General features: G+C 42.7%; 1 protein-coding gene across 1 annotated transcript in view; it reads left to right on the forward strand.

Annotated features, from left to right (window-relative positions):
- The first annotated feature begins 755 nt into the window (after positions 1–755).
- Positions 756–13,858, forward strand: part of LOC146498602 (interferon-induced very large GTPase 1-like) — a 37,314-nt gene continuing 24,211 nt past the window's right edge. Inside the window, exons 1-2 of the mRNA XM_085141531.1 lie at positions 756–3,277; positions 3,385–3,423. Coding sequence (XP_084997657.1) covers positions 3,187–3,277; positions 3,385–3,423 — 130 coding nt within the window. The 5' untranslated portion in view covers positions 756–3,186. The remainder of the gene's footprint in view (positions 3,278–3,384; positions 3,424–13,858) is intronic.

A 13,858-nucleotide genomic window follows, 5' to 3' on the forward strand; every position in this document is an offset into this window, starting at 1 on the left:
ATCAAGTAAGTACTGAGGACCAGATGGCCTCAGGAGGTTGGACCATCGTCCGCTACAGGAAAAGGCAGAAGCTGTCCTGTAACCAGCAGGGTGGGTTTCTTTCCTTCTGAAGGAAACCCATTTTTTTGATGATGATGATGAGGCTGGATGGATGGCGGTCCACTAGGGGATACGCCTGTGTCATCCTGGGCGGTCTAACATCCAGCAGCACCAGTGGGTCACCGGGGGGATGGACCATGCACATCCTCCTGCCTTCGAAAGAGGGGGGTGGAGTCACTCTTTATTCCCTAAGACCCTAAAATAATCAGGTCCAACATAAACCGTTCTGATTGCTGTTTAAGAAACAATCACTCCACTGTCAGCAGTAGAAGACTCAGTACTGGAAAAAACGCACAAATGATGCCAAAAACAAACTGATTCTGACTCACCCATAGTCCTCTGGTAGCAGTTAAAATGTTAAACAGTGCCCTATGACACACAGGAAGAGAGTGAGGAGATAACGGTAAGTCCACTCAGTCATACACACACACACACACACACACTCTTTCACACACTCTCGCTCACGCACACACTCGCACAAACAATTACACTCACAAACACTCTTACTCACACACACACTGAAAGTGAAAGTAAACAGTGCTGCTGAGAAGTACATGGTTTCCTGTAAATCATGTGGTAGACGTGTGTGGGGGTGGAGTCGTGTTACTTTATTTAAGGAGACACTTTGAGTGACTTTGAACAGAAGAAGATCAGCGGTCAGGAAACTGCAAAAGTAGAAGAGCATAGCTTCTGAAGGCTGCAGGTAAATCTTTCTGTCCTCACCATAAACTGCTGTGCTGGCTGTATAGGGACATGCATGCTTTCAGATCATTTCTATCTGCAGAGATCTGTTGATTTAAAGCTATTGTGTTACTGATTAGCTCTTTAGAGGGCCGTAAAACAGTTATCAGTCCTCACCAAAAGGTGTCGTGTCATGTTTTTTTTTTTTAAGAGAGAAGACAAAAAAACTGACAGTATCTTTTTTCTTCAATTTATTAAACAGTTAAAGAGAACAAGAGCGAGAGTGCTCTCTCATGCTCTGTTTGTGTCTAGGTTTTTTGTTACCGGTCTACTTTCAACACTCTATTCTATAAACACACATTTGTGCAGTAAAAGGCATAAATGTCTGATAAAATATCATGAAGTAATTGTGAAACATAAAATAATGAGGTATATATAGAAAAGATTAAAAAAAAATTCTAACAGGCTCTACAACACCCATCAGTATGACTGGTTTGTGGTTTTAATACTTCCTAAATCATATATCTATATTTTCTATCTTCTACCACTGATGAACTAGATGGGGAATTTGAGTGTACCTGCACAAACCTGTTCATTCTGTTTACCACTTTAAATTCTGCTTCTGATTTAGGAAACGCACACACAGACATTAATTGTTGACAGTCGCAGTTCAAAAGCTGTCTGCTCAATTTAACCAAACATCGTTGCATTATTTTGCACAAAATAGGCAAACAAGTCTCATGTTTAATCAGCTCAGATAGCTGTGCTGCTGATGCTTGTCTTCACCTCAGAATTTAAAATGAATAGACGGAAAGGGAAATGAGGTCACCAATTTTATTAATGAACCACCCTGAATTAATACATTTCCACCAGGCTGCTAAGCACTCCTTATTTCAGAAACAAGAACAGAATCTCATTCAAAAAATAAGCATCATTTTAGTAATTCAGAAATAAACATGGATCTCTCTATAGCCATCTCATTGTTTTGTTTTGAGTTTCATTGTATTTTGATACTACTGATATTTGTGTCCTAGTTTTATTTTCACATATCTAGCACAGTTCTGCGATACCTAGGTTGCTGTTTTTGTCCATTGTTTTGTTTATCCTTTTCTGTATTCTCCCCTGTTCTAAGTCTCCTTGCTTCATATCTCTGTTGTTCTTGTTGTCAAGTTCATGGCATGTTTGCGTCTCGTCATGTTTCCTGTTTATGTTGAAAGTCTTGTTTCCATGTCCTTTGTGCTTAATTTACACTTCCACTGTGGTATCATAATGTTCATACTAGTCAGCTTTTTCCTCAGGTGTCTCCACTTCCCCTTATCACCTCGTAAGTATTTAAGTCCTCTGTCTTCCTCTGTTCAGTTTCGTGTCGTCTGTGTTCCATCCCACTTTTCAAGTTAAATATTCTTCAGGATTCTGTGCAGTTCATGTTTCCTATTCGTGCTGTTTAATTCTTCTAGTTCTTTCATGCACCCACGCGAAGGCTCCGTGCTGGTCATGTTCATGTTGGTTTATTCATGCCATGTGGTTCATAGTTTTTCATGCACCTGCACAGAGTCCTGTTCACAGTAGTCATAGTAACTCCATTTAGCCATTTCTAGTGTTTTTCCAGTTTAGGTTTTACTTTAACCATAGCCTCTGTTCCTGTTATGTTTTGCCTTCACACCTGTTATCAGCCCAAATAAAGGATCTCCTTTAGTTAAAACTCAGTCCTGTCTCCTCGCCTCTCTCTGCTCCTGGGTCCTCAACATCCCCGCGTCCTAAAGGACACAGGCCTTTATGACGCGGGGACTCACCCCGTCAGGTCCAGCAGATTTGCCTGAGGTGAGTCTTCTCATTTGTCCTGAACCTGGTCACGAGTGAAAGTGACAAGTGGGGAGGGGTTTCAGGACTTTTACAGGAGGCATGTGGTGAAAGAGGGAGAGAGAGTGGTGTGGCTGTGGATTGCAGGCTGACTACGGGTAAGTCCGCTATGGCTTCCTCTGACCAGCTCTTAATAAATCTAGTGGTCACAGGCTCCCTTTTCACAATAGGCACATAGCTGGGGGTGAGGTGAGGTTATGGTCTGACCTACCCAGTGGGGGGAGGTAGGAGAGACTGTATGCGTCCTTGACATTAGCACATGGTAAGTACTCTCCAATCATGTGACTACTTACTGGGCCATCCCCTGTTCGTAAATTTGCAAAGGGTAATAAACTGTTCAGTAAATGTTGTTGCCTCTCAGATGGGAGCAGGAACAGGTACAGGCACTTGTCAGGCACCCACCGCTCCCACCGTGAGTACGGGTGTGGAGGCAGGCTGCGTCCTGGCTGGGTCACCCTTGGGATTGGTACAGGTGGTGGAGGAGTCCAAACGTCAGCCAGTGTTTTCTTTACTTCCATGTGAACCCTTTGTAAAGATGAGGAGCAGATGGAGATGGAGCTGTATAGCGCCACAATGGCAGAAGGTGGAGGACAGCCTGAAATCAAACCTCAGATCCCACCTTTGGAATCTTACAAAGGTAATTTAAAGTAACATATCAATGATCCACGAATGAAATGTTGTTATTAACAAAACATTGATTATTTACCAGACATTGATCCTTTGTTTTCTTTTTCTTTCTTCAAGAAGTTGCAGTAAATGAGAACAAGGAAAACTCCAACCAAGGTAAGATAGTCTTACCTGATTAGCTGTAAAATATATTTACATAATTATGTGGAAACAATCTGATATATAGTTGTACATATTGTGTCTGCTGGATAATCTGAATTGTTGTTGTTGTTTTTTTAATTTGAGTACTGATGCAAAGGTTTGGACACATTGGTTGATCAACTTTATTACTATTTTTACTGACTTTTAAAAAAAACATCAAATAAAATCTACACTGTACACTGGTACAGCACATGCGAGTGGAATTCTTGTGTGCAAGCTTCACAAGCAATAGAGGTGTGCAAAATACAATAAGATAATAACAAGCAAAATATAAGAATGGGTAAATCTGAGAATTATAAGAATAAATATATGTATAAATATAAAAGTGTGTGCATTACTGAATATGTATACTGTGTGTGTGTGTGTGTACATGTACATGTACATGTACATAAAATAAAAATAAAATATACAAACGTCAGCAGTTGGAAATGTGCAAAACAAGTGGTATTTATATACAGTGTGGAGTGCATAATGTTGAAGTTCCGGTAAGTGAAGGTGAGGTGTCTATGAAGTGTTCAGCAGTCTGATGGCCTGGTGGAAAAAGCTTCTCTCAGTCTGTTGGTTCAGGACAGGATACTACAGAACCTCCTTCCTGATGGAAGTAGTCTGAACAGTTTATGGCTGGGGTGACTGGAGTCCTTGATGATCCTTACCACTTTCCTCAGGCACCACTTTCTGTAGATGTCCTGGAGGGAGGGAAGCTCACCTCCAATTATCCTTTTAGCACACCACACCACTTTCTGGAGAGCTTTGCGGTTGTAAACGGTGTTGTTGCCATACCAGTTGGCGATGCATCCAGTGAGGATATGCTCAACGGCACAGTGGTAGAAGGTCCTGAGGATGCGGGTGCTAATGCCAGATTTTTTCAGTCTCCTGAGAAAGAAGAGGCACTGCTGCGCTTTGTTCACTGTTTTGTTTATGTGTACTGACTATGTGAGATCCTCCGCCAGTGGTACACCAAGGAAGTGGAAGCTGCTCACTCTCTCCACAGCAGCGCCATTGATGGTGATGGGGGTGTGTACTTCTCTGCACCTCTGGAAGTCCACTATCAACTCCTTTGTCTTTGCGACGTTGAGGGTAAGATGGTTGTCGTTGGGTCAGGGCACTGACCTCCTCCTGTAAGCCATCTCATCACCTTTGGTGATAAGACCCACCACTGTAGTGTCATCTGCAAACTTCACAAAGATGTTGGAGTTGCTAGTGGCCGTGCAGTTGTAGGTGTAGAGTGAGTACAGGAGAGGGCTCAGTACACACCCCTGTGGAGCACCAGTGTTCAATGTGATGGGCGATGAGGTGATGCTGCCCAGTCTGAGCACTTGGCGTCTGTCAGACAGGAAGTGAAAGATGCAGCTGCAGAGGGAGCTGCTCAGTCCTAGATCCTGCAGTTTCCTGTCCAACTTCGAGGGAACGATGGTATCGAATGCTCTACAAACAGCATTCTCACATACGTGTCTCTCTTCTCCAGGTGCAAGAGGTCAGTATGTAGTGTCAGGGCTATGGCATCATTAGTGGACCTGTTGTGGCGGTATGCAAATTGTAGAGGGTCCAGTGAGTCTGGTAGTGCAGAGCAGATGAAGTCCCCGACCAACTGCTCGAAGCATTTGCTCACGATGGGGGCCAGGGCTACCGGTCGTCAGTCGTTTAGTGATGAGATGGTGGAGGATTTGGGTACAGGGACGATGGTGGCCATTTTGAAGCAGGGTGGGACTGCAGACAGAGAGAGGGAAAGGTAGAAGACGTGTGTAAAAACTTCAGCCAGCTGTGCTGCGCATGACTTGACGACGCGGCCGGGGATCCAGTCTGGATGGGTAGCTTGCGTGTGTTCACCTTCCTGAAGCACTTCCGCTCATCCTCCTCAGACACAGTGTGCACACTGACGTCATCCATGGTGCGCACACTGTTCGGTCCCGAGCAGTAGCTTTGGGTGCGTTCACTTTCTTGAAGCACTTTCACACATCCTCCTCAGACACATTGTGCAGACTGATGACATTGGCACACTGTCCGGTCTCGTCGTGTTCACTGTGTCGGATCTAGCATAGAATACAATTAGATCCTGGCACAGAGAGGCCGTTGTCTGCAGTGTGCTGGTTTTTCCTCTAAAGTCTGCGATTGTGTTTAGTCCCTGCCACATACTCCGAGGATTGTCCAATTGATCTTCCACCCTGTCTCTGTACTCATGTCTGGCTGGTTTGATCATCTTCCGGAGTTGGTAATGTGCATGTTTGTAGTCCGATGTGTTCGTGGAGGCAAAAGGAGTATTTCCTGCTGCCAGTGCCATGCGAACATCACTGTGATCCACGGTTTTTGATCTGGGTAGACTTGGGTAGACTGTTTGGGAAGGGACGGCATCTTCCACGCATTTTCTGATAAATCCGCAGACTGAGTCTGTGTACTCATTGATGTCATCAGCAGCCATGTGAAACATTTCCCAGTCCACATGATCAAATTAGTCCCGCAACATGGACTCTGATTGGTCCCTCTAACGGTGCACCACCCTCAGGGATGGAGCCTCCTGTTTTAGCTTTTCAATTCAATTCAATTCAATTCAATTTTATTTATATAGCGCCAAATCACAACAAATGTCGCCTCAAGGCGCTTCATAGATACAGAGAAAAGCCCAACAATCATATGACCCCCTATGAGCAAGCACTTTGGCGACAGTGGGAAGGAAAAACTCCCTTTTAACAGGAAGAAACCTCCGGCAGAACCAGGCTCAGGGAGGGGCGGCCATCTGCTGCGACCGGTTGGGGTGAGAGAAGGAAGACAGGATAAAAGACATGCTGTGGAAGAGAGACAGAGGTTAATAACAGATATGATTCAATACAGAGAGGTCTATTAACACATAGTGAGTGAGAAAGGTGACTGGAAAGGAAAAACTCAATGCATCATGGGTATCCCCCGGCAGCCCACATCTATTGCAGCATAACTAAGGGAGGATTCAGGGTCACCTGGTCCAGCCCTAACTATATGCTTTAGCAAAAAGGAAAGTTTTAAGCCTAATCTTAAAAGTAGCGATAGTGTCTGTCTCCCGAATCCAAACTGGAAGCTGGTTCCACAGAAGAGGGGCCTGAAAACTGAAGGCTCTCCCTCCCATTCTACTTTTAAATACTCTAGGAACAACAAGTAGGCCTGCAGAGCGGGAGCGAAGTGCTCTAATAGGGTAATATGGTACTACAAGGTCATTAAGATAAGATGGGGCCTGATTATTTAAGACCTTGTATGTGAGGAGCAGGATTTTGAATTCAATTCTGGATTTAACAGGAAGCCAATGAAGGGAAGCCAAAACAGGAGAAATCTGCTCTCTCTTTCTAGTCCCTGTCAGTACTCTTGCTGCAGCATTTTGGATTAACTGAAGGCTTTTCAGTGAGTTTTTTGGACATCTTGATAATAATGAGTTGCAGTAGTCCAGCCTGGAAGTAATAAATGCATGAACTAGTTTTTCAGCGTCACTCTGAGACAGGATATTTCTAATTTTAGAGATGTTGCGCAAATGGAAGAATGCAGTCTTACATATTTGTTTAATATGTGCGTTGAAGGACATATCCTGGTCAAAAATGACTCCAAGGTTCCTCACAGTGTTACTGGAGGCCAAGGTAATGCCATCCAGAGTAAGAATCTGGTTAGATACCATATTTCTAAGCTTTTCAGCGCCGAGTACAATGACCTCAGTTTTATCTGAGTTAAGAAGCAGACAGTTAGTGGCCATCCAAGTCTTTATGTCTTTAAGACATTCCTGCAGTTTAACTAATTGGTGTGTGTTATCTGGCTTCATGGACAGATAGAGCTGGGTGTCATCTGCATAGCAGTGAAAATGTATGCTATGTCTTCTAATGATGCTGCCTAGGGGAAGCATGTATAATGTAAACAGAATTGGTCCTAGCACTGAACCCTGTGGAACTCCATAATTAACCTCAGTGTGTGAAGAGGACTCTCCATTTACATGCATAAATTGGAGTCTATTAGATAGATATGATACAAACCACTGCAGTGCAATACCTGTAATACCTACAGCATGTTCTAATCGCTCTAATAGAATATTATGGTCAACAGTATCGAATGCTGCACTAAGGTCAAGAAGGACAAGCACAGAGATGAGTCCACTGTCAGAGGCCATAAGAAGATCATTTGTAACCTTCACTAAAGCTGTTTCTGTGCTGTGATGAGCTCTGAAACCTGACTGAAACTCTTCAAATAAACCATTCCTCTGCAGATGATCTGTTAGCTGTTTGACAACTACTCTTTCAAGGATTTTTGATATGAAAGGAAGGTTGGAGATTGGCCTATAATTAGCTAAGACTGCTGGGTCTAGAGATGGCTTTTTGAGTAAAGGTTTAACTGCAGCCACCTTGAAGGCCTGTGGTACATAGCCGATTATTAGAGATAGGTTGATCATATATAAGATCGAAGAATTAATCAATGGCAGGACCTCTTTGAGCAGTTTTGTAGGAATGGGGTCTAAAAGACACGTTGATGGTTTGGAGGAAGTAATTATTGAAGTTAACTCAGAAAGATCGATTGGAGAAAAAGAGTCTAACTTAACATCAATGGTACTAAGAGTAGCTGTAGATAATATTACATCTGTGGGATGATTATTGGTAATTTTTTCTCTAATGATAAAAATTTTATTTGTGAAGAAGTTCATGAAGTCATCACTATTTAACGTTAAATGGATGGTTGGCTCAAAAGAGCTCTGACTTTTTGTCAGCCTGGCTACAGTGCTGAAGAGAAACCTGTGGTTGTTCTTATTTTCTTCAATCAGTGATGAGTAGTAAGCTGTTCTGGCTTTGCGGAGGGCTTTCTTATAAAGCAACAAACTGTTTCTCCAGGCTAAATGATGATCCTCTAAATTTGTGACACGCCATTTCCTCTCCAGATTACGAGTCATCTGCTTTAGGGTACGTGTTTGAGAATTATACCACGGGGTCAGGTACTTCTGATTAGAGACCTTAGTTTTCACTGGAGCTACAGTATCCAGAGTCGTACGTAGTGAGGAGGTGAAATTATTAACAAGATAATCGACCTCTGTTGGGGTAGCGTTCAGATAGCTGCTCTGCTCTATGTTGGTACAGGGCATTGACGATGATAACAGTGGCTGGATTATATTCTTAAACTTAGTTACAGCGCTTTCAGAAAGACATCTACTTTGATAAAGTCCACTCTCCACTGCTGCGTAATCAATTATTGTAAATGTAAATGTTATCAAGAAATGATCAGACAGGAGAGGGTTTTCAGGAAACACTGTTAAATGTTCAGTTTCTATGCCATATGTTAAAACAAGATCTAGAGTGTGATTAAAGTGGTGGGTGGGTTCTTTTACATTTTGAGAGAAACCAATTGAGTCTAACAACAGATTAAATGCCATGTTGAGGCTGTCATTTTTAGCATCTACATGGATGTTAAAATCACCCACAATAATTATTTTATCTGAGCTCAGAACTAAATTAGATATAAAGTCTGAGAAATCAGACAGAAACTCTGTGTAAGGCCCAGGTGGACGATAGATGATAACAAGTATGACTGGTTTCTGAGTTTCACAGCTGGGGTGGACAATGTTAAGCATCAGGCTTTCAAATGAATTAAAAGTCTGTCTGGGTCTTTCATTAATTAATAGACTGGTGTGAAAAATTGCTGCCACACCGCCAATTATCTATGAAGCCCACATCGTTTCTGGGACACCACTCAGACAGCCAGCAATTTAAGGAGAACATGCGGCTAAACATGTCACTCCTGGTCTGATTGGGGAGGGGACCAGAGAAAACTACAGAGTCCGACATTGTTTTGGCAAAGTTGCACACCGATTCAATATTGATTTTAGTGACCTCCGATTGGCGTAACCGGGTGTCGTTACTGCCGACGTGAATTATGATTTTACTGAATTTACGTTTACCCTTAGCCAGCAGTTTTAAATTTCCTTCAATGTCGCCTGCTCTGGCCCCTGGAAGACAATTGACTATTGTTGCCGGTGTCTCTAGCTTCACATGTCTGAGAACAGAATCACCAATTACCAGAGTTTGACCCCCAGCGGGTGTGTCACCGAGTGGGGAAAAACGGTTAGACAAATGAACGGGTTGGTGATGTACCTGGGGCTTCTGTTTAGGACTACGCTTCCTCCTCACCGTTACCCAGCCGTCTTTCCCCAGCTGCTTGGGATCTGCCGGGGAACAGCTAGCGGGGCCTACGCTATCTTCGGCTGCACCAGCTACAGGGGCCTGGCTAGCTAAGGGTGAGAGAAGGGTGCAAAGCCGAGTCTCCAGTTCAGTAATCCTGGCCTCCAGAGCTGCAAATATGCTACATTTGTTACAGATATCATTACTGCTAAAGGAGGCCGAGGAGTAACTAAACATCTGACACAATGAGCAAGAAAGTGCAGAAGGGACAGGTGAAGTAGCCATGGTGCTAACGGGTCGGCTACGAGCTAAGCTAGCGAAACAGTACAGAGACAGTGAGTGAATACTATAAATTAGGTAGTGAGTACACAGAAAGTGTGCTTCGGATGAAGCACGTGAAGATTATACTGTGAAAAAAGAATGTATTTAAAAGTTGTTAATTAAACTGCTAAGCAAATAAGCTACTCAGAAACACCACTGTGTTTGAGCAGGAACAGGAAGCGATACTATACCACAGAGCGAGCGAACACCAAGTGACAGCGCCACGACCGTGTAGGCGGACAGAAGCAGATGATCTGATTGGCCGAATGGGGCACGGGAGAGGGCTTTGTACATATCCTGGAAGGAGGTGTAACAGTGATCAAGTAGCTGGTCTCCACGAGTCTTGAAATTAATGTGTTGGTGGAGTTTTGGTGAAACTTTCTTCAGGTTTCCTTTGTTAAAAGTCTCTGGTCGTGATAAACGCCGCCTCTGGGTGCGCAGTTTCCTCACTGCTAATCATGCTGTACAGTTCCCTGAAGTCTCAGTCAGTGTCGGCTTGTGGGGAAATGTAAATAGCCATAATGATCACTGCTTTAAGTTCCCTTAGTAGCCAGAATGGCCAGCACTTAATCATCAGGTACTCCAGGGCCGGTGAGCAGAAGGATTTGACCGGGTGCACATTCGTATAATCAAACCAGCTGTTGTTGATTGTGAGACACACACCACCGCCTCTGCTTTTCCCAGTTAGCTCATGTGACCTGTCCGCACGGTGCACGGAGAACACTGGCGGAGTCTGGTACCTTGTCCGATGGTATGGCCAGGTTTCTGTGAGGCAGATCATGCAGCAGTCCCACATCTCTCGCTGGAATGAGATCCGTGCCTGAAGCTCGCACAGCTTGTTCTCCAGAGACTGCACATTAGCCAGTAATAAACTGGGGAGCGATGGTCTCTTAGTGTGCTGTCTCATTTGAACCAGAATGCTGGATCTTCTCCCTCTGGGTCGGCGTTTGCAGCCTCCATGTCCAGTAAGGTTTGGCGGTCGTACACAAGGAGACATGCTACTCGTGATAAAATAGAGAAAAAGTAAAATTAAAACACAAAAAAAGCTGTTGCTTGGGGGAGCTCGCGATGAGGCTGCCATACCCTTTGCCATACTCTGCGCCATCTTGGGGCCCATTATAAACAATCCCCTTTCACTCAACTGCAGAGAGTGTCAAGTGAAGGCTGTGTGCAGGCAGGAGTGGTAGTAAGGAGGACCAAAAGTGCAGAGACTCAGAGGCAAAATGTAAACTCAAAAACCAGCTTTAATGCTGAACACAAAAGTAACAAAACTGAAAATTACAAAATAAACTCACGGAGGCAGACAGAATACACAGTATGAGATGAGTGTAGATCGCGACAGGGACAGAGGAAAACACAGCACTTAAATACACAGAGAGAGCAGTCACAGAATGAGAGACGGAAGAGAAACCCAGCTGGGGTAAATCAGGGCTAATGAAACAAAGTAAAACCAGACACATTAACATAAGACCTTCAAAGTAAGACAGGAAACACAGACTGAACTTACAGACAGACACAGGCTGTGTCCCAAGCCACCGACCGCACGATTCGTAGTACGCATTTTGAGACCTATTACGTCACAGCGACGCGACGTTGGCTATCCCAATCCAAAGTGTACTCCAAATGCGCTCTCCAAATGCGCCGTCGATTTTCCCAAATTTGAAGTGTGGTCCGGTGTACACTTCTCGGTCCCAAATATCCAACAATACTTAGCACGGCAGTGGGTGTGGATAATTTTGCCGAAAAAAAGCGGCGGATGGCTGGAGCGGAGCGGCCGAAGAGCAAACTTTCAAAAGTAAGTACTGAATATTATGTCACTTATTTATGTGTGAATGTTTAATAATGAAGAACATTAAAACATTACTGTTGGCCACATGTCAGCAAAGTTATGTGACATTAGTGATGTTTGTACTAGCCTTCACTTCAAAATAGACGCCGTTCAATAGTTGACCTTAATCTTACAGAGAATGTGATGATTTTGTGGATAATTAAAGTCAGTCATATATCCACAAACACAACAAGCTGAAAGTCAGTGATGCTGCTCGGTTTGCAGTCCTGAATATCACGGCACAAGCAGGATTCACTGCACTGTTAATGTTAGCTATGTTATATTGCTGCCTCTGTTCGGTGGTGTCGAGCCAAACGGACTTTAACGTGTGTTTGAACGAGCTGACGGTTCACTCGTTAAGCTGAAAAAAAAGATGATTTAATCTTCCTGGGGCTTTGTTTGTTTTCTGCTCTGCAATAACTGTATCTAATTCCTTATCAGTAATCTGTGAGATCAGTAATTTGTTTTGGGTATCCTATGGAGTGCAGGTCGAGCGGATCAAGGAAATTTTTAATTGTCTCAAGGTCTGCAGCAGCCGGTTGTGAGTACAGTCTCGTGTAGTATTTTTTTAAACACATTTTCTATCTCATTGGGCATATAATGTAGTTTGTTACTGTCTAAGTTTCTTACTTTGTTAATAATCATTGATGCCTGCTTTTTACGCAGTCTTCTTGCAAGTATTTTTTTTGCTTTGGGCCCTGATTCGTAATATGTTTTATGCATAAATCTAGCCTTTTTTTCTACTTCTTCTTTTAATAATTCATCAATTTGGTTTCTAATATCTGATATTTCTTCTAGAATTAGTGAATTTTTAGATTGTTTGTGCTCCTTCTCAAGACGTTTTAGTTTTTCTGTTAAATTTTTATATAAAGCCAGTCACCTAACCCTAACCCTTTTTTTGTGCTGCTGTTAGAGCTATTAGTTTTCCCCGTAAAACTGTCTTTAGTGCATTCCAAAGTATGATTGGGCTCACATCTCCAGTATCATTGTCTTCTATATACGTTTTAATGTCCTCTTTGATTTTCTTAACATATTTGTCCCTATTTAGAATTAAGTCTCCGTGCTGCATATATAGACTAATCAAACTGTGATCCGAAACATCGGCCACACCAATTTTGCATTCTGTAACATTATGAATTTCTTCAATACTAGTTAGAAAATAATCAATTCTCGAATATTTAGTGTGCGGGGCAGAGTAATGAGTATAGTCCCTAGTTTGAGGGTTGCGTGTTCTCCATACATCTATCAATCCCACCTCCTGTAATATTGTGTTCATAAAATTTGTCAGGCGATTTTTACATGTTGGAACACTGGTTGTATCGATGTTCCGATTTAACACAGCATTGTAGTCCCCTTCACATACCACCAGACCTTCAGATTCTTGTGTCACTAGAATGCATAAATCTTTGAAATCACTGTTCTTACTTCCTGATGGGGCATAGATATTAACCAGGGTGACTAGTTTATTTTCCAATTTCCCTTTAATTAATAGGTCTCTACCTTCCTTATCAGACACCTCTCTGTGACATTCAAATTGGACAGAATTTGCTATTAAAGTAGCTACTCCTCTTTTCTGACTTTGTCTATAGGAATTATAATAAGTGTTTTTATAACCAAATCTTTTCCATTTTTCATGTTCCTGTGGAGGGAGGTGGGTCTCCTGCAAGAATATTACCGATATTTGTGAAGGACTGCTAGGAAAGTTTAACATAACTAACTGTCTGTCCTGAATCAGTCTTATTAGGTAATGTTAAAATAATGTTATCATTCCAGTGTTTTCAGTGTGGGAGAAAGTACTCAGGGCCTTCAAGTTACACACCATGAAAGGCAGCAACAAGTTTAATATTCAGAAACCTAAAGTATGTATCAGCAGCAGAATGGAGCTAAAAATAAATGTTTGTTTCAGTTCTATGAAGCTTTGAGTATTTTGGATTAGTAGCACTGCTGTGTTTGTTGCATCATATTGCTGTAATTGTTTATATGCTTTATATATTCTGAGCTAAGTTGATCTATAGTGTTACATCATATTCTATAAGGATGTTATGTGTTTGTATACTTTCTGCCCAGTTTGACCAATTTAGCAGAAGTCAGCCTGTTTAAGGCTCTGATATCTATTCTGTATGACTTAAAGCAC

Source organism: Neolamprologus multifasciatus, chromosome 18 (genome assembly GCF_963576455.1).
Source record: "Neolamprologus multifasciatus chromosome 18, fNeoMul1.2, whole genome shotgun sequence".
In the NCBI taxonomy this organism is placed as follows: Eukaryota; Metazoa; Chordata; class Actinopteri; order Cichliformes; family Cichlidae; genus Neolamprologus; species Neolamprologus multifasciatus.